Genomic DNA, 21730 nt, shown 5'->3' with positions numbered 1-21730 from the left:
GGACAATGAAACAGTTATGTCAATTAATTTTCTCTCTTTAATAGCTTTTCACAGAAATCTGATGCAACAGGTTCCACTTAAATCTACCAAGCACATATTACCTCCCAGATGCAGTGGCATCTGGGAACCAGAGTATTTTTTAATGCTCATTTTGCCATTCCAAATAAAAGTAGGATTCTGCTACTGGTGAAGAAGCAGAAAGAGGCTACTGGACAAGTAACCTGCAGTGTCTATTACACAAATGTTTAAACACTTATTCCAGTCAGAGTATTTTTTTTTGTTTTTTTTTTAAAGATTTTATTTATTTATTTGACAGACAGAGATCACAAGTAGGCAGAGACGCAGGCAGAGAGAGAGGAAGGGAAGCAGGCTCCCTGCTGAGCAGAGAGCCCAATGCGGGACTCGATCCCAGGACCCTGAGATCATGACCTGAGCCGAAGGCAGCGACTTAAACCACTGAGCCACCCAGGCGCCCTCCAGTCAGAGTTTTAAAACAACCATACAGTGTGGGGAGACCACTGGGGCACTTGTCATCAAGAATTGTAATCACTTATACAGAGTGAAGCAATGTTTATTAGCACCGTAGAAATGAAGAGTAGAGTGGTAGCCCATGATGATGTGGCTCAGAAGAGGTAGAAAATAGTACTAATATTTATTAAGTATTTTCTTTGTGCCAGATACTATACAAAGTATTCTATATACTTATATCAGCTTTATGAAATGAAGTAGTATCATTATTCCCACTTTACAAATGGGGAACCTGAGATTTAGAGAAGTTGACTTGTCTAAGGTCATCTACCTAGAAAATGGCTGAACTGGGCTTTGAACTGAGGCCATTAGATACCAGAGCTCTAGCCTTTGGGCAATAAGCCAGTGATTCTCAAACTTCAGCATGGGTTAGACTCTCCTGGAAGTTTAGTGAAACAGATTGCTGGGGTTTACCTATACAAGTTACATTTCTAACGACATCCTAGCTGGTACTGATGCTCCTGGTTGAAGACTGCCCCTCTAAGAGGGGCTGCCATGTAGGATGACAACAATGAGTTTAATAATCAACATATTTTGTAGGCTTACTGTTTTTTTAAGTTCTCTCATCCTTACTAGGGAATATGAGGTAGGTAGTATTACCCCTGTTTCACAGATGAGTCTCAAATGAATTAAGTACCTTGCCCAAATCCACACAACTCATTAGTGTTACAGCCAGTATTCAAAACCAGGTTTTTGGAGGTCCAGAGCTGACTAAACAAGACTGTTTAAGTGAGGCATGAATTGGCTGGTCCACTTTCCTTAATGCCCTTTTCTCTAGGGCTGCTTTCACTATAGCTGTTCTCTCAGCATCCCTCATTCAGTCAGCTCCATCTCTGCTGTCTCCATCAGGCGGGAAAGGATTTCTCTTCACTGTGGCTGACCTTCAGGCTGGAGTCGTTCGCTATCATCATGACGACAGTGATTCCACCAAAGACTTTGTGATCTTCAGGATATTTGATGGCCAACATAGCATCCGCCATAAGTTTCCCATCAACATTTTGCCTAAAGATGACAGTCCCCCGTTCCTCATAAGCAATGTTGTGATTGAACTGGAGGAGGGGCAAACCATACCGATCCAGGGTTCCATGCTCAGAGCATCAGACATGGACTCCAGCGATGACTACATCTTCTTTAATATCACAAAACCTCCTCAAGCTGGAGAAATCATGAAGAAACCAGGGCCAGGGCTGATAGGTAAGTTCTGAACAGTGAAGATTGTTGGCGCCAGAATTTGTACAAGGGTGGACATCAAGTTTATGAGGTATGATATGATGATCTTTCTCATTTTATGGATGGGAAACCTCACACCTAGAAAACTTAAATTGATCTATTCAAGTTTGTGCATCTGGAAAGTTCCAGCTGTCAAGCTGACTATTACACTATGAAAAATTATGTCTGCCAAGCAAGATGATAGAACAAATAAGTTTGAAGAGAAGGGTTTGGCCTATTCTAAACATTGATAAAGTAATTTCCTGAATAACATTTGTTTATGCTTTATCAGAATAATTTCATAACTATTTCTTAAAGTACTCAGGAGTAACAAAATAATAATGATCAAGCGGTTAGTGTTAGTAAGACTGTGTTCCTAAAAAATATTTTTTGTAATGCTAATTTTTCTACATATTTTAAGATAGGTGTAGCAACTTTAATTTTTCTGCTTATTATTTATAAGCTTTGATAAAAATATTTAATGAAAATTCCTTGGGTGCATACACCATACTAGGCAGAAAGTACTTTGAAGGTAAGTCCTAAGTTTATACTCCAACATCTGGAAGATTGTTACAAAAGTATGTGATGTTTCGTGGACCCAATAGGCTATCCTGTCCCTGGCTTCCTTCAGAGGGATCTATTTAATGGCATCATTTACTATCGTCACTTTGGTGGAGAGATCTTTGAAGACTCTTTTGAATTTGTCCTGTGGGACAGCCACGAACCTCCAAATCTCTCAGTGCCGCAGGTAAGAGGCCATCTCTTCATACTGTACTCAAGTCTTGTCCACAGATATCCGTTCCGGGAGGTGTCATTAGAAACTACATAAAAGCAGGTTTTAAGATTCAAAGTTTGAGAAGCAATGGATTCAGCAAGGTTAAGTCAATTTCTTTGCATGTCTTCTCTACCTTTTACTTTCCTAATATGTTTTGTAAATTATTGTATTTGTAAATATTGTATTTGTAAATTACTCGTAAAAACTCCGTGTTATGTTATGCTGTGTTTTCAAGATTACTTAACCATGGGGCCCTTACAGAACACCTACCAAATATGCTGGCCTCATAACACTCAAGAAAACACTGGCATTTTATGTGTAAGTGGTGAAGTATAGTCCCTGAAGTTACACTGCCCATGTTTCTCTCCTGTCCTTGACCCGACCTGTGCCTCAGTTTCCTCACCTGTAAAATAGGTAAATACTACAACTTCCTTATAGGGCAATTGTGAGGGTAAGGGAGATAATTATGTATAAAGTACTGAGCTTTCTGGCATATGGTAAGTACTCAATAGATAAATTAGTTATTATTTATTGTTGCTTTTGAAGAACTATGTGTTTCACCAACACTCAAGTATATCATTTAAGTATACAGGATACAGAAATAAGTTTAAGGAGGCATTCTCATATAGAAATTATAGAAAAGGAAGTTAGTGTAGGATCTGGACAACTATAAACTATTAAAAGGTAGACTCCATCTAAAGAGAGGATGGCTGGTGGTAGGGGTGGAAAAACAGCTGAAAATAAGTGATCACTTACTATACGTAGTTCTTTTTGCTAGGCATTTTATACCTATGATCTTGGAAGGTAGCATGTGTAGAAATCTAAGCAAATCTAGAACCAGCTCTAGAATGATTTTTTTAAAAAAGACTTATTTATTTTAGAGGGGGTAGGAACAGAGGGAGAAGGAGGAGGAAATAGACTCCCTGCTGAGCATGGAGCCCAGATGCAGAGCTTGGCCTCATGACCCTGAGACATGACCTGAGCTGAAATCAAGAGTCAGGCGCTTATCAGACAGAGCCACCGAGGTGCCCCTCTAGAATGATTCTTTAAAGCATGTGTCCCTATTGGCTATATAATGCTTCTCATAATATCACTGTCACTTACATTAGCCACTATATAGGGGACTGAGCTATTCATCTGTTTGCTAAGACAAAGGTAACAAAAAGGGATGATCAGGAAGAATGATGTCAGAGAGCCCAGAAACTGAAGGAACAAGGTGATCCCTGTTAAGAGGGAATAGAGAATGAATGAGAAAATTCTTAATTCATCTGCATATTAAATAACAAATCAATTCCTTTCCAAATAACAACTCCCTTTTTTGGTCAGTGTATTCTATGCCATTTCTAGGTTGCGTTTTTGCTTGAGACCTTGGTTGACTTGATGATGCAAAATGGCGACGATGAATAGGATTTATTTTTAAATCTTCTATTGCAGCTATTCAAACCGACCTGCTTCTGACTAGAATATCATATCACTTTTAGCAGATTATGTATTTTTTTTTATTGAAAGCTCAGGACTTCTTTTTCCTCTTCTGCTATTACATATTTTATGCATCATAGGTATAGAATTATTTATATTTATCTCATATTTATAGATCAAATGGGGATGTGAGGTCTCCCTAGAGTAAGGAAAACTTCACTGAAACAGAATTATTTCTGAATCTTGGTAAATAGGTCAGACCAAACTCTGTAGATCCAGTTGTAAGTTTATTCCCTATGGTGGATGGAAAGCAAGGATCTCCTCAAGTGAGACACAATGTGCATAAAGCTGGAAAGAACTTACGTAAGCATAGGGATGCCGCTTCCCTCCTCTAGTCCTTCTCTACTGAATGCTCCTCTGAGACGTTGACTGACACACCAGTCAACAGTATATCTACACATCAGCATGACATCCCCTCTCTCTTTCTGTCTTGGTCGTCATTACTGTCATCAAATTAAGCCTCACCTGCTCAGTTTGTTTTTGAAAAGTATTTCCTTTCTTATCCTTCTCAGTAGAGGGCTTTTTAGGTCTTAAGCTGTAAGAGATCTTATACCTAGGAGAAAGTGATATTAGAAGTAAAATGGGTTGGGGGGGAAGGGTGTAATAGGTGAGGGGGTTAAGGCATACCCTTGTCGTGATGAGCACTAGGTGATTAAAGTAAAAACCTGAAGAAAAAAAAAGTAAAATGGAGAATGAAAAATAAGGATAGATGAGAGAAGCAGGAAGAAGACTAAGAGATGGAGGAAGAAAGGAAGCAGGTGCCACAAAGGCCTGTAGGTCAAGTGGAAGGAGGCAACTGGACATGACTGGATGAGGATGGGCACCCAGGGCATGGACATTTGTCAGAAGTCAGAATGGAAAGTGGGGTTGGCAAAGCTAAAATGGGTATTTGTTTCTGGGGCTGAGAAATAGCACTGGATAATCTCAAAAGAAGATGTAAGATAAAGAATCAGGCAAAAATCAAAGCTGAGGCAGAGAAAGGATCAAGAACCAAGGCTTGATGGCTTCTGGCTAAGAAAGTCAGATACTAGCTGTCGGAGTATCATATGTGGACCCTGATCCTGAGGGTCAAGGTCAGGCTTTGTGATTTTGTGTACTGATTTATCACTTTATATTCAGATTCTCTTCAAGTGTGTGTGCAGGTGCCTATGGCTATAAGTAGACTGGAGGGATGTAGGGAGAGCCAGCAGCAAGAGCCCAGTGATTGGGCACTAGTTTCTCACTGTCTGGGAATGGCTGTTCAATGTCTTTTTTACAACCAAATTTCAGTACAATGAGAATTCTTTATTTCTCTATGGAATTTTTTAAAATAGGATTTTTCCTACCCACAGACACACATACAATAATTGTTTAAACATACATAAATATGTAAAGATTCATCAACTTAAGTGACCATAAAGCATGTTGAAAAATGTGCCCACCAAGAATTACTACAGGGGTATAAAAAAGCATGCTTGTACATTCTTTTTAGACAAAGAACACATTGGAGAATAAATTAGCATGGAAAATGGTCTCTTTGAAGGCACAATAACTATTGTTTCCATATTAAATCCAGTTTTTCAATTAAGTGGAGCCTTGCTGATGCACACTATGGCTGGGAGGTCCCATAGAGAATTTCTGAACTTTGTAGATTAGCAAAAAACTATAATTGGAAAAAAAATTGTGACACAGACTCCAGGAGACTGGGGAAATGACTGTCATTGTGTTCTTTTATTTTGATAACTGGCTTTAGTTTTTAATTATTGAAATGCTTCGTAACAGAGTAGTAAATATGTTGTATGCTTTTGTAAAAGTAATGAAGGATGGAGACAGGGGATTAATTAATTGAGCACCTACTACTAGATACTCACTGTGCTACTAGAGAGAAAAACAGCCCCAGAGGGGTAAAATTATCTGCCCCAGGGAGCATAGCTTGTAGGTGACCAAGCTGGTGTCCCAGGCTTTATCACAGAAAACCTTAACTATGCCTTAGTTTTTGCTTTGTGCATCAATTTTAAAAGGAATTTTCTTCATTTTCAAATTAAATATTGTGAACACCGTTATTGTAGACAAAACTGGCATTGCTGATCTGTGCTTTGGTAACAATATTAAAATAACTAGAACCAGGGTAAGAATACCTCGTGCATCAAGCTGTGCAAAGATCCATGATGCCAAAAAGATGTCCCGTTTTGGGAGAGAGTTCGTAATTGCTTTCTCACAAACAGTCATGGATTATTGGGGAAAAAAAATAAATGTGATTATAAAAGTTGTTTGGCAAAGCTGCCTTGCCCTCTTACATGATCCCAAACCCCGAGAGTATGATTTTAAGAGTTTTTAAAATCACAGATAGGACATATTGACTGGGTTAGCAAATACCGATGAAGTATCATCTACCTACAAAATACCATGCTAATTGTGGAGCAGCCAAAATGAACACAATATCTATTGAGCACCTACTATGTGCCAGATACTCATCTACATGGTGATATTTGATCCTCATAGCAACTCTATGAGATTATTGTTGTTAAACTTAACTAACCAATAAAACTGATACCCCAAGAAGTTGAATGACTTGTTCAAGATTAATAGCTACTGAGTGGTATATTCTGCATTTTAACTGTCTGTCCACTAACAAATTTCACAAGGTTTTCAGTATGCTATGGTTCTCCCCTTGTGGACCTTTCAGTCTAGGAGAGACTGACATGTGGACTGCTAATACTATAAGGCAGTAAAATATTTGTTGAGGGATAAGCAAAATTCAGAAACAATTCCAACTGAGAAATTGGACAAAGTTTGTTTTTTTTTTTACAGATTGATTTATTTCTTTTAGAGAGAGAGAGAGCGCATTTGTGGGGGGTGGGGTAGGGGCAGAGGGAGAGAGAGAGGGAAAGAATCTCAAGCAGACTCCCCACTGAGAGGGCAGTCTAATGCGGAGCTCAATTTCATGACCCTGATACCATGACCTGAGCCAGAGTCAAGAGTTGAACACTTAACTGACTGAGCCATCCAGGAGTTCCAAGAAACTGGGCAAAGTTTTAAGAAGAGTCTTCAAGGGTAAGAAAGCCTGAGGTTGCTGGAGAAAGCAGGAGAAAAGCATTGTAGACTGAAGGAACAGCATGATCTGAGCATAGAGGCCTGCTTGAGAACTACAACTGGGTATCTTGTGCTCATCTGGAGTCCTGGGTTAATGTTGAAAGGTGGCACAAGATAAAGTTGAAATATAGAGTGTGTCTAAACTGTGGAGGTCTTGGGTGCTATGCTGAGGAGCTTGAATAATTTAATCCCACCCGAGTGGTGGTTTGGTTTTTTGGGGAGATGAATAACCGAGTTGGCCTGCACTTTTTTTTTAAAAGAGAGCACTAGAGATATGTAAAGTCGAGATTAGGTACTGAAGTTAGGGTTCACAGGAAGCTATTGCAATAATGTAGGGAAGAAAGGATGAGAGTGGGAGCTAGAGCAGTAAGAGTGCGAATGCCAGTTGGGGTGGGGGCGGGGTGTGGTCATGGCATAGGAAATTTGGTAAGCAAAAACTCTGGGACCTGGAGATGTGTTACATGTCACAGGAGAAGGAGGAACCAAAGTCATAACAAGGTTTCTAGGATCAGTGACTGAGTGGAGGGTGGTAGCAAAAGAAAGCATAGGTTGTTGGTGGAAGGGAGAAACAGAAATAAAATCAGGAACATATTTTGTGTATCATGTGCCTGTTCTGTAGCCTTCATGATGGCATTAACTATATTTGTGATAATTCTATTCTTAAAATATAACATTAAATGGACATGAATGTTCCATTTTTGGCCCAAGTTCTTAATAGCTCCTGAATCATTTCAGTGGAAGGATATTACAAATGGGAGTTTTGAATAGCATCTTCACCATGATGGGGGGACTCTGGGGACATTTTCTTTGGTGTCCTTTGGTATTTCAAATTAATGGCACAGATCATTTCTTTCCAGGTGGTGACCGTCCATATCACTCCAGTGGATGATCAGCTTCCAAAAGAGGCTCCTGGAGTTTCTCGGCATTTGGTTGTCAAGGAAACGGAGGTGGCCTACATAACTAAGAAACATCTACATTTTATAGATACTGAATATGACAGTGAGCTTCTCTACACGATAACGACACCTCCGTTTTTCTCTTTCGGCCACAGGTATCTCTTGAGAAGTCATCACCTGGGCTATTTGTTGAGGGTTGTGTCCAAGGACTGAGTCGCAAGTGTCCCTATACAGTACTGTGGTTCAGTTGTTCTGTTGGTCAGACATGAACTTGTACTCAAGTCCACATATACTGTAATCTCAAACTTATCTCATACCTTCCTTCAAAAGCTGTATTAATTGGTAAGTGACCTGCTATTGGTAGTGTCTTCACCTTAGGTAAGCTTCAAAGAGTCTTTAATCTGTTTTTCATACAACATTTCTTTTTTTCTAAAGAGAATGTTATTTTTGACTTTTTAATAAAAGGTATTGAATCTTTATAACACTATTTTCAGACACTGCAGGCCACAAAATGGTCATATTGTATGACCCCAATCAGAAAAGCGACATGAGTATACCTGAGGCTTGTGTCATGTACACGATAGCAAGGAAACATTTTTTAGAATGAGAAGAATGATCCCCTTTCATGAGATCAAAGCAGAAAATTCTGTACATAGTTTCTGCAGTCATAAGAATGGCATTGATGACTCTGGAGTGAAGGCTAGAACCCCCACAACAGCAGGAGAGAATATAAAGATGGAACATTTGATTTCTTCTTACAATGAACATTTGTAGCTTCAGAAAAGTTGGTTGCAGGCTCTTTGACTAGTTGTTTCTTGCCTGGAAAATTAACTGGTGTGTTCTCCTGTATTTCTCTTTAGACATCTGGATGCTGGGAAATTATTCATGGTGGATAGTGTCCCAAAGCTGACCAAAAATCCTGCAGCCCTGGGGCTGGGGTCATTCACTCAGGTATGATGCTATGCTAAAATGTTGACAAACATGATGGAGGTGTGTTCTGAGAGAAAGGATGACACTCCTAGTGTTGGACTCAAGAATGTTGGCCTTTGACGTCTGTCAAAAGCATCAAATGCTTGATTACATTCTTTCTGCTTACACACTTTTAACTAGGATGTGCTCTCTATTTGACAATGCTTCATTGAGCTGGATATGATTTCAAAATCTTGCTATAATTCAACACAGCCTTTTGTATTGTTTTACCAGTAGCAGGGCTCTGATTTACAGACTTGGTGCCTATGGTTTTATTCCAACGCATTCAAGTCACTCAAGATCCTACCATATTAGTTTCTTATGGCTGCTGTAGGTACCACAACTGGGTGGCTTAAAATAACAGAGACTCACTGTCTCGAAGTTCTGAAGGTTGGAAGTCTGAAATCAAGGTGTTGGTAGGGTTGCGATTCTCTGAAACCCTATAGGAGAAGCCTTCCTTGCTCTTCTTTGGACTCTCTGATGCTCTTTGGCTTGTGGATCATCACTCCATTCTGTCTCTGTCATCCTGTCTGTCTTCTCTCTATGTGTCTCTCTCTTCTTATGAGGACACAAGTTACAGTCCAAGAAGGGCTCTACCCTTCCCTGTGACCACACCTTAACTGATTACAGCTGCAACCCAATCCCCAAATAAGGTCATATTCTGAGGTACTAGAAGTTAGAACTTCAACGTATCTTTTTTGGGGGACACATATTCAAATTATAATACCTACTGCCTTCCCAAATCTTCATCAACCTTCTCCCCCTTCCTGTGGACTCTACCCTGAAAACTCCCCCAAGAGTCACAGTGATAATGATGAATACTTAGGCAGCAGCTACCCCTGTCTGTAGGGCTATTTCTGCCTAATCTCAGAGTAGTTAGATGTTGCAAATGAGTATGTAAACCCCATGTGCTATTACTTTATATTTTTATAAAGTATATATATTTATAAAGTACTATTACTTTATTATTTCACTTATAGTGATAAAGAAACAGAGGCCTTGCAAGTTTAGTTAACTTGACCAATATCACATAGCTAATTTGTGGTAGAGCTAGGTCAAAATTCACATCTCCTGTCTTTTATAGAGTTGGCTGACTTCAAGCACTTGGCATATTTACTTTCTTTGTTCTTTTCCCTCCTGGTTTTAGAAAAGGTGATTTAGAAAATAGAGGTTTTGGACTCTTCAAAGTGATATTGGCATTTCCAGTGTTCGATGTCAACATAATGGTTCTTGGAGACATAGTTCTCTGAAAATCTCTGATCCTTGCAGATGGGCACCCATGTGTCCATCTCAATTTGCTTTGCAGCATGCTGTGAACCACATGAAAGTGGCCTACATGCCACCCATGCAAGATATAGGCCTCCATCCAGGACATGTCCAGTTTGCCTTTTCCATCAGTAACCAACATGGTGGCACTTTGCACGGGATCTGCTTTAACATCACAGTTCTTCCAGTGGACAATCAAGTTCCCGAGGTATGTATGATGTTTGATATTAAAGGTGACAAGGCTGGAAGATCTCAGGAAAGAAAGGGAAGACTTGAAGACTTACTAAAAATGCTAACTTTCCTTTAGGCTATTTTCCAGAACTTTTTAATTTTTCAGCTACGGTGTAGGAAAAAAAGCTTGGGGAGGGGAGTCTTTCACCTCTCATGGGACTTTCTGTCTGAAAGGTGAGATTTTCCAGTTGCTGAGTTTGGCATTATTTTCAAAGCTTTATCATAACCTCTTTCATTTCCTTTCCTTTCTGCTAAGTCTCACATGCTGATCAGGGGAAGGGGATTAAGTTATGGGTCTCTTAGCAACCGGAAGGACTTATTTGATCTCATTGCAGGCCAACTCTAAGCTTGCTAATCTAAATAAGGTTTTTAATTTTTCAAATGAGTGAAGATGGGTTCTTCTATCCTCATCCCAGCCCTAGTGTTGGTATAAGCGGTCAAGCTGCTGGGCCTCTTATTAAAACTGAACTGCAAAGGTGATGCTACCTTGTCTACATCTTATATGTAAGGCTGGACTTCATAGTGAAAGTTTGATCCAAACTCCATCAGGGGGTCAGACTTAACTCGTGTGGCTATTTCTGGGCTCATTTTACCCTCATAAGTGGAAAGACAAGGTAGGATTACCTATTCATCAGGACCCAGAGGGATGAGAACCCATACTTCTCTCACCCCTAAGGAAAGAGATCACCTTCCAGGCACCTGCTTGGAGGACAGTCAGGAGCCCTGAGGCTCCCTTTCCTGCTTCCTCCTCCACATTTCTACATCTGCCCAAAGTTGGAGGGCAGAGATCTCACTGTGAGGGACCAAGTGGCTTACCCAACCCACAGAGCTATTCTGATAGAGCCAAACAAGACTTTTAATTAGTGAGTTGTCAACATTCACACATTTCGTATCAAGTCTGGCTTTCTGACTTCTCTTGAAAATTTGGGAACTCTAGGAAGAGTAAACTCACTTACTTACCCTGAGCAGCAGTTGCCTCGACTTGCTCTCCAGTTTCCAGAGGCCCCACCACACTCAGCACACTCATTTACATTGCTGGCCCCCTCAGGCCTCTGAACTTGCCATTTTTGGCAGAAGATGTGCCAAAAAGCTCACGAAAAAGACCAAAGAATCCGAACTATATTCTTTGATTCCTTCCCTGTCAGGGACCAGATCACATTCCCCGTGGAAGAAATAGTTTAGAATGTCTGTTAATTTGATTAGATCTTATTCATACCATCCTTTTCCACGTATGAGATACACACACTGAACTAGGCCAGCATCTTAAGAAGTCAAAGCATTTTCTAAAACAGTCACAGAGATAAGTAGTGTTTTAAGCAAAGCAATCCAAACTTCTTGCTAGAGAAGAATGATCTGTGGAGAAAACTAGAAACATTCAAGTGAATAGTTACCTCCCTCGTTTGAAGGTAGACTGAGTAGCTATGAGGACTCAGGGCTAACGTGGCATAGCGCCTTCTTTTTCCTATAGTGCATGGGACAAAAGAAATCATGCCTTAGAAAACTGAGACCATTAGAAATAAAATCAAATGAGTAGCTTCAGTGAAACCAGTCACAAGAGTGGTTTCCTGGCATAAAATACCCACAGATAGCTGAGTTGAGTGATAAACACTAGGTGATTTTAATATCATGCTACTGGGAAGGCCCAAAACCTAAGGTTTGGGCAGAGACTGAACAGTTAGTGGTGAATGAGTTGGGGAAAATTAGCCTTATGCTTTTATTTTTTGAAAGTTGCCCTAAAATACATACATATTTTGAAAACCATAGAGTACAGCGGAGCATATCTCTTGAAACATTAGCATCTCGGGGTACTAATTTATGCAAATTTGGAATCAATGAGGTTGGCAGATGTGGACTTTGTCTCAAAAATAATGCTCCTCTTTTAATAAAAGGAGTATTCTTTCTTTCTCCTACAAACAGTAAAAGTGTAGGAGTAAGCCATGTGGGAAGGATGGGGGCGAGAGTCATTGTAGGGAGAGAAGTCCCTTGTATTGTGTTTTCCTTTCTAGTAGAGGTAGCTTATTAAAGAATAGAAGGCAACTGTCTCAGGGTGGTTGGTCTCATAATTTCCATGACCCAGGGGGCTGCCTTGGGGCAGCTGTGCCCTTGTGGGCAGGAGGTTAGAGGAGGACTCTGAGTGAAGGCTGTGACTTGTCCTTGCTCACTTCTTTTTCCTCTGCCCATCTCCATGCCCCCCAAACCCCCATCCCCACCCCCTCCAACCACTCTCTTTACCAACTTTTTCCTCAGGAACATTCTGCCTTCTGGGAGCGGCAGCTGGTCTGAAGAGAGCAGCTTCTTTCTTGAAGAATGCTGTATCCTCACATGGGTGGGGCACTCACCTCAGACCTTTAGAGCCCATGATTGGTACCCCAACTCTATCTGCTTGCTTTTACTTCTGTGTAGTAATATAAATTTAGGAGAATGATAGGCTAAACAAAGTTCACCAATGTTTCTACTGTAGGATCTCAGAATGTTGGGTATGCTTACATGCCTTATAAATCTCCAAGGTGAAGATACTGTACATGACTCTTCTCAAGCCTTATTTGACCATAGAACACTTCTTGCCAAGTCGCAATGTAATGATAAAATATCCCAACCCCTCTGACTTGCTTTTTACTTTCAAATGAATTGTTGGTTGAGTAGTGGATTTTTCTGTCATCAGAAGTTATCTTTATGGTTTTATTATTTGTCTGATGTTTGAATAAATGTATTTCTCATGGAATCTTCAATCTCCAATCTTCAGTTTCCCAGGTCTACTTCTATCTTGAAAATACTCATTACATTTGACACTTAAAAGCTCCAACCAATTTCTCAAATATTTAAGAATTTTTAGGGTAAAAGGAAGAGATGGATTCTGTCCTCTAGGGGAATTTGATATAAGTGTTGTTTGTTGTCTAGATGAAGATATATATATATATATATATATATATATATATATATATATATATATCTCCAGCAATGGGGGGTGTGGACATGGTGATGGACATTACTATTTCCTCTATTTAGTGCCACTGATAGTAACCAGTTTGGTTGCTGCTTCCATTATAACGGGGTCTGAGGTAAATGAAATGTAGATACTTTCAAGGTTACAAATCCACCTTGCTTCTTTGTATACCTCAGTGCTTAGAATTGGAAATGTTTAGTAAAAATTTTTTCAGCCAAGATGTTCAGCTATGAACTTGTCCCCTTTACCACATCCTTGAAAAATTAATTGACATGTGAAGGTGGTACTAGATGTTTTCCATTTATTTAATGAGCTCAGTCTTCAGGGAAAGCTCATGGAATGTTTTCTTCCTTCTTTTTAGGTGTTTACCAACTCCCTGAGAGTGACTGAGGGAGGTCAGTGTATCATCAACACAGAGAATGTTCTGGTTTCTGATGTGGATACCAAACTGGACAATGTCTATCTCTCCCTGCAAAGACCGCCTCAGTGTGGAAGTGTGGAGCTGGATGGATTTCCTCTAAACACAGGAGACACATTTTCTTGGGGAGACCTCCATGCCTTAAAAGTTAGGTTAGAACAATTCCTGGATCTCTTTTTTGATATGCTTTGGCCTTCATCTGGATGAGTTGTGAGGCAGAGTAAAAGAAAGAAGTTTGTTCGATTTTTTCAGGGTTACCAGCAAGCCAATTAATACTTCAAGGGTCAGTTGAAAATTAGAAATGATAAACTTTCAATTTCCCTCCAGACATTTTCTTTCCATCTGTCTAGCTTGTACCAGTGGAAATGATTTTTTGGATATTTGAACAACAGAAATTAATTACCATGAATGTTAAATTTGCTTCAACTGTACATATCACAAGAGGTAGTAGCCAAACTAGATGAATATAGACTGAAATAATCTATATGGCTAATCTATATAGTTGAACTTGGCTTTAAGGACAGTCAGTTTCACTACTGTGGAAACTGGGAATAAATTCTGTTGATCAGTATACTTAGGGTTAATTTCTATTTCATTGTACTGGGAGGGGACTTGCAGGCAAATGTGAAGGGTAGGCTGGGGAGGTACTTGGGTTTCTGACAGAGAGAGAGAGCAATTTATTTGTCAAGGTCCTACAGCCGTTCCCCTCACCTTGAGGTCTTTCACTTTCTTGCTACTGTAGTTCTCTAAGAAACTTTCCTACAGAATTTAGTAACATGCCTTCTCTGTAAAACAATGCAAGATACTCAAAAGCAACGATCAGGTAAACAGATATACTAGTTGACTTTTCATTTATAGGTTCAAATTGTAAATGGGAATTTTGACCTCTCAGAAGGTATTAGGCATCAAATGCTTAATTCCACACTTGGAAGTTGACTAGGAGCTCAAATTTGTGCATAAGAACATCAATTTCATCTGAAATTTAGTTTGGTTACATTATTTATTCATGATCTCTAATATATTGACCTCTTTTCACTACTCATCTTATCCTCATTAAAATTTCCCTTTTTTAGAGATCTCAGCTCTTAGCTACATGTTAGAATAAGAGCTCTGTTTAGGTAATTCTTAGTAGGGAGCGAGCGATGGCTAGAAAAGTACTATTATCTGCCAGCACATATAATTCAAGGACTTGCAGTTGTGTTTTTCTTCCCCCATTTAATCTTTACAGTAATCAAGCCTGACAAGGTCGATGGTTGTATTCTCATATTATGTGTTATAAATTATATTATAGTTGAAGAAACTAGGAGGTTAAGTCACTCAGTTAGTATATGGAAGAGTCTGGTTTTGGAAATTCTGTTTGATTCCTTAGCCATGCCTTTGGATGTATACTCCTAGATCTGCTTGGCTCTTTTAGGGGTATTAGTATGGTAAGATAGGACTAGTACATTATCACATATCTATTTTTTATGAAAATATCAAGGAGCATAAGAGGCAGTGTGTGGGAGGGATACTGGGGTGGGAGTGGACTTTCTTCACCATTGGAAAGGAATCCCAAACCTGAGTCCCTACCCAGTGTATGCGTAAGACTAGTTCTGAGTAAAATATCTTTTAACCCTGGGATTTTTTTCATATCTAAGTGTTTCATATGCGGCACCTGGGTGGCTCAGTGGGTTAAAGCCCCTGCCTTCAGCTCTGGTCATGATCCCAGGGTCCTGGGATCAAGCCCCACATCGGGCTCTCTGCTCAGCGGGGAGCCTGCTTCCTCCTCTCTCTCTCTCTGCCTGCCTCTCTGCCTACTTGTGATCTCTGTCTGTCAAATAAATAAATAAAATCTTAAAAAAAAGGAGCTCTAAGTGTTTTATATGATTGATATACGATTTTTTTAGATTTATTTATTTGAGAGAGAGAGAGAGAGCATGTGCATGTGAAAGAGGGGAGGGGCAGAGGGAGAGAGAGAGAGAGAGAGAGAGAATCTCAAGCAGACTCCCTGCTGAGTGTAAGCCCAAATCAGGGCTCCATCCCAGGACCCTGAGATCATGACCAGAGCCAAAACCAAGAGTTAGATGCTCAACCAATTGAGCCACCCAGGTACTCCTCAATATTATTTTTATGTAACTTTTAATTTTATTTCCTAGGGCTTATTTCTTATTTTGAACAAATCATTGATGAGCTAAAAATTCGGCTCAATTCAACCACTGTTTAGAACTTACCATGTATCACTACAGTGGTTGGAGAGTAGATGGAAAGTTTTGAATTAGACAATTCTGTTATAAAACTTGACTGGAAATTAAAGAAAAGTAGGGCCAAAGCTAACTCAAGGAAAAATATTTTGAAGTCTGGAGGGATTCAAAAATCTTTATAGGTTGAGTGGAAGAGAGCTAGTAAATAGAAAAGAGAAAATGGCAGAAGAGAGGCAATAAATAATTCGTAGATCAGAGTTTTATAGAAGAACTGAATAGATCGAAAGTACAGGCAGAAGGATCATGCTTAAAAATGGGGGAGGAGGGGCCTCATCAAGATTCACAGTGTCCCTCTTTTACCTACTGTCTCAGTAACTCCCCAGCCCCAGCCTTATTTTATGTAAGTAAGCAAAACTACACCAACTGGTTCCCATTGCCATGGTGGCAACTTGAAGGGCTAATTTTGGTTTGGCAGACATACCATGAATCCATATAACACATTTTTCCGGGTGGAGCAAATTTTTATATTCAGGGACACTTGAGTAGTTCAGTATGTGACTTCGTGATTATGTTATGTTTTTTGTTATTCGTTTATTGGCCATGTGGCCAAAGCCATGGAAGAGCTTTTGTGTCAGGCATTTCCACTGTCACAGTGGCCTTGAGGGGTTAGTGGCAAATATCATCCCCACAGGTATCAGCATGATGGCTCTGAGAGACTTCAGGATGACATATTCTTGGAGGTCACAGATGGCACGAGTTCAGCAGAATTTGTACTACATGTTGAGGTAGGTAGAAAGTTTCCTTCCTCATTCATATAGAAATAAAGCATCTGGTCTGGAAGCTCCCCCCCCTCTTTTTTTTAAGAATGAGAGAGAGGGGGGGAGAGAGAGCATGTAAGTTGGGTGGGGACGGGCAGAGGGACATAGAGAGATTCCACTCTCGGTCCAGAGCCTGATGCAGGCCTTGATCCCACAACCCTGAGATCATGACCAGAACCAAAATCAAGAGTCAGATGCCCAACCAGCTGAGCCAGCCAGGCCCCTGCTTTGGAAGTCTCATTAGAATTCCTTATAGAACTTGAAACTTGTGGACTCCAAACAAGAGCATACCTGCTTATGTCTGAACGTCTCAGGACAGGCGGTAGACAGCAAACTTATATTGGTGAAATGGGCATGCTGCCTTCTCCTTCTAATCCATTTAAAGATTAAGCCACTTGGACCTCAAACCCAGATACTTAACTTAAAAACCAGTGTTTTTAATGGTTTTTAAATGTGTGTATATACACACATTTAATGGTGTGTGTATAAATGGATTCTGATATTTCTGAGCCATAACACTCCAAAATATTTATTTGGCAGCAACCATCACTGGGCTTTTCCCTCTTGTGCAGAAGAAGCCATGTCTTTATGTGTGTGGTGCCCCTTTATGAATTCCTGTTCTATATACTCCTTTCTGAGATCTGTTTGAAATGATGATTTTCCCCCTTTGGACAAATGATGAAAAAATCTGCACATCAAGGTTGATGGGAACCCCTGAGTTTCTCTGTTGTGTGAACACTTAAGTCTGTAAACAAAACTCATAGGATTTACAGGTATTTATACTTAGTGACAAAAGAAGGTCTGCAGAAAGAATTATCATGTCCCTCTTACTGTTATTTACCAAATTCTATTTCTGTTTGAATTTTGTCAGATCTCTGTGATGTGAAATTTTAATTAGTGGTGATAATGTGTTTGAATGATATTTTTATGGTTAATAATTAATTAAGAATAATCATATCCATCTAGTATTTTTAAGAAGTAGAAGGAATTATTTCCAGCACAGGGCAGTAGAAGGGGAAGGAATTATCTCCATTTTACAGGCAAGAAAACTTAGGTTCAAGAAGTTTCCATGACTTGCCCCAAATCATTCATTTGTGTGTGCACAGTCTGTTTATTGTTACCTTTTAGGCAAAAGGGCATTGGCTTTGGAAGTCAATCAGAAGTACAGGTTATTTTTGGACAATTATGTGTGATTGTTTTCTCCCCTGGAAGAATGTTTTAAATATATTTGCCTTTGGGCTTCATTAACTATTTGAAACCTGAGGCTATTTTGTATTTTGTAAGGTGGTCATCATGGATATATTGGTGACCTTCATCAGATAGAGTCAAGAACAGTAACAAAGAGCGTCTTTAATGAATCCACTCAGAGGACATGAACAAAGATACTGTTTCCTAATAAGCCAATAGAAAATAGAATAGAGTATTGCATATTTTTTTTACCTTTGATTAAATAAGTAAATCTGAGTTTCTACTACCCCATTCCACTACCCTTTAAAGGAAGATATGAAAATAATCTCATGTATATTTGTTGTAGAGTTGTTAGCCTGTTTAAATAGCAGGATGTGCAGATCATACATACATATTTACCTTTCTTCATTTACTTACTCCATAAATATTGAATAGGTGCCTTCTGTAGCCCAGCTCCTGTGCTAGATGCTTGGGATATGATGATGAACATGACAAAGAAAGTCTCTGTTCTGTTAGAGATGATGGTCAGGGGATGATGGCAGACATTAAACAGATTATCGCTGAAATGATTGATTAGTTAAAATGCTGTGTTCTGCGAATAAATGGAGTGCTAAAAAAGAGTAAATGGTAGAAGTCCCTAAGTGAGTCTGAGTCGTCAAAGAAGTTTTCCATGAAGAATCCACATGTAATCTGAGCCAAGAGCTGAGGCTGAACCTACCGAGCCACAGGACAGAGAGAGTGTGCAGAGATGGTGCAAAGACTGGAGATGGGGGGAGCTCAGGGTCTTCTGGTGAAAAGGCAGTGGGGTGGCAGAGGCACTCTATTGCGTGAAATGAGGCCTAAAACATTCTTGGAGTAGTGTTGGGAAGCAGCTGAAGGCCCCCATAAGGCCGGGGCTCGAAGAAAGCCATGTTTTATTTATTTATTTATGTATTTAATTTTTATTTTTAAAGATTTTATTGATTTATTTGACAGGGAAAGACAGGGAGAGAGGGAACACAAGCAGGGGGAATGGGAAAGGGAGAAGCAGCAGTTTTCCCGCAGAGCAGGGAACCCGATGCAGGGCTTGATCCCAGAACCCTGGGATCATGACCTGAGCCGAAGACAGCCACCCAACTGACTGAGCCACCCGGGCACCCTGAAAGCCACATTTTAAAAGGTGAAAAATTTACATGATCTGAAGAGAAACCAGAGTTATAAAAGCCACATTTTAAAATGATCCCCATGGTTGAAGCAAGGGGGCAGGAAATGCGGGGTTGAGAGTCTCTGCAGGCCAGACTTGATAACTAAGTGAGTAGCACACGCGCCATGTTGAGACTGTGAACTCAGAGACAGGATGGCCTTTATTCCGATTTAAAAGACTTGCCTTTTTTTTTTTTTTTAAGATTTTATTTATTTATTCGACAGACAGAGATCACAAGTAGGCAGAGAAGCAGGCAGAGAGAGGGAGAACCCAGGCTCCCTGCGGAGCAGAGAGCCCGATGCGGGACTCGATCCCAGGACCCTGAGATCATGACCTGAGCCGAAGGCAGAGGCTTAACCCACTGAGCCACCCAGGCGCCCAAGACTTGCCTTTTTGAGGCGCCTGGGTGGCTCAGTTGGTTCAGCCGCCCACTCTTGATTTCATCTCAGGTCATGATCTCAGGGTCATGAGATCAAGCCCTGAGTGGGGCTGTGTGCTCAGTGCGGAGTCTGCTTGTGATTCCCTCTCCCTCTGTCCCATTTCCCTGCTTGCGCACGTACTCTCTCTCTGTCTCTCAAATAAATAAATAAATAAATAAATAAATAAATGTATGTTTTTTTAAAAATTAAAAAACAGTAACAGACTTGCCTTTTCAACTGTCTGTATCATCCTGTTGGATTCAGAGAGCCAGAGCGGACCCATATTACTCTTCTTTTCCTTTCTACTTTAGAGCTTTATTTTCAGGACAATAAGAGAAAAATGTTTTGTCGAGGTGAAGCCTGGGATTGATTTAATGGTTATGCAGTTCTAAGTTAGCTCAAAATCTTTGAAATAAGCTGCTGCTTATTGTAAGTTTGGAGAAACTTCCTGGGTGGCAAGAAGTTGAGGGTAGACCAAAGCTTTGTAATCACCAAATAATTTGAAATATAAATAACTCTGATGTGGTAAATGTAAATGCATCAGACCACAAGGACCAGATTTCCTCTGGAATATGTGTGAATTTAATGAAGGAGGTTAGGGACTTTAGCAAAGACTGCTTTGCATTACATTTATATTTTGTCTCTCTAGAAATGAATGAGAGCTCTGAGTCCCAAACCATAACCATACCCTTCCATTCCTACCTCAAATGTGTCTCACGTTGGCCATTTCTTACAAGATGGTTCATATGGGGAAAAGATATAGCCTGCTTGGCCAGATTCCATGACTATTGTTTCTTGTGTCTGGAAGATCGAAAATGCCTGTCATTCCGGCTGAGCTATGGTTTACCAGCTGGGCAATTTGTCATTGTTCTCTTTTATCTCGAACACATGCATTTTTTCCCCTAGGTATTCCCTGTAAATGATGAGCCACCAATCCTAAAGGCTGACCTCAACCCCATGATGCATTGCTCGGAGGGTGAAGAGGTGGTCATCACCTCAGAATACATTTTTGCTACTGATGTGGACAGTGATGACTTGAAGCTGATGTTTGTCATTGCTCGAGAGCCTCAGCATGGGGTGGTGAGGAAAGCTGGAGTCACAGTGGATCAGTTCTCTCAGGAAGATGTCATCTCAGGGGCCGTGACATACAAACACACGGGTGAGTGACCACATGGCGACTGGCGCGCGTGAACGGACGCAAGCCCCACCACAGAGTCGTAACTCATAACCCCACTTCTTGCTGTGGGTTTGATAATCTAACAATCTTAATGCTTGCTTCCATTAAAAAAGAAGCAAGTATAATCTTTTTGTAAGTATAATCACCGTATTTGTAAGTATAATCACCATATTTAGTATTTGTAAGTATAATCACCATATTTAGAAGGATTTCTGATCTCCATAATATGAATTTCAGAGTGGAGAAGGAACACGTATTCTTGCTGCTTTGTTCCCGAAGCTTCCACTTTAATTCACCCCAGGTTATCTGCATTCCCTTTTTGGTCAATTTGAAGAAGACTTTATTTGACCATCACAGTTTGGGATCCATAAGTCATAGCAGAAATGCATGGACTAAGCACTCTAAGATAATTATAATTATGCTTTTAAGGGGTATCTGGCTGGCTCAGTTGGTAGAGCATGCAACTCTTGATCTTGGGGTCAGGAGTTGGAGCCCCATGTTGGGCATACGGATGACTTAATAAAAATTTTAAAAAGAAGTCTACTCTAGATCACCAGCTAGCTCCTAAGAAGTAACTTGTCTGTCTTTTGAGTTCCTGAAAAGCAAAGGTGATATCTTACGTTTTGTGTAGTGCCCATGTCAATAGACACCAGGGGACGACAGATAATGATACAGTAAAGGCTTGTTTATTAGCATCGTTCTTTCATTTCTGGCATTCTGTTATATTGTTACCCAGAAGGCATTTGCTCCCCATGTAAAATGTTCGAATAAAGAAAATATTAATTCAACATCTGTTATCTGCAAGAGAGAGTACTGGGCATTAATGGGCTGCAAAGGAGTATACTCCAGAGTCAGCTGTGAAGGACTTTTAAAGTGGGTAGACAGACCCACTCATGTGCAAAGGAAACAGTGTCCCATAATCAGTACCTCATCAATCACTGCCCCTTGCACTTCTTCTGATCTCTAGTTTGAGTGCCC

At 40.1% G+C, this 21730-nt stretch overlaps 1 protein-coding gene across 1 annotated transcript in view; it reads left to right on the top strand.

Annotated features, from left to right (window-relative positions):
* Positions 1 to 21730, top strand: part of LOC111156629 (FRAS1 related extracellular matrix 1) — a 146792-nt gene that overhangs the window by 41922 nt on the left and 83140 nt on the right. The window contains exons 8-15 of the mRNA XM_022517628.1: positions 1378 to 1722; positions 2343 to 2485; positions 7921 to 8114; positions 8820 to 8910; positions 10235 to 10402; positions 13731 to 13939; positions 16659 to 16752; positions 20482 to 20734. Of these exons, the coding sequence (XP_022373336.1) occupies positions 1378 to 1722; positions 2343 to 2485; positions 7921 to 8114; positions 8820 to 8910; positions 10235 to 10402; positions 13731 to 13939; positions 16659 to 16752; positions 20482 to 20734 (1497 nt within the window). The remainder of the gene's footprint in view (positions 1 to 1377; positions 1723 to 2342; positions 2486 to 7920; positions 8115 to 8819; positions 8911 to 10234; positions 10403 to 13730; positions 13940 to 16658; positions 16753 to 20481; positions 20735 to 21730) is intronic.

The sequence above is a fragment of the Enhydra lutris genome, unplaced genomic scaffold (genome assembly GCF_002288905.1).
Source record: "Enhydra lutris kenyoni isolate GAN:26980312 unplaced genomic scaffold, ASM228890v2 scaffoldscaffold47, whole genome shotgun sequence".
In the NCBI taxonomy this organism is placed as follows: domain Eukaryota; kingdom Metazoa; phylum Chordata; class Mammalia; order Carnivora; family Mustelidae; genus Enhydra; species Enhydra lutris.
Note: the sequence above shows the minus strand (reverse complement) of the source record. Positions and strands in the feature narration are given on the sequence as shown.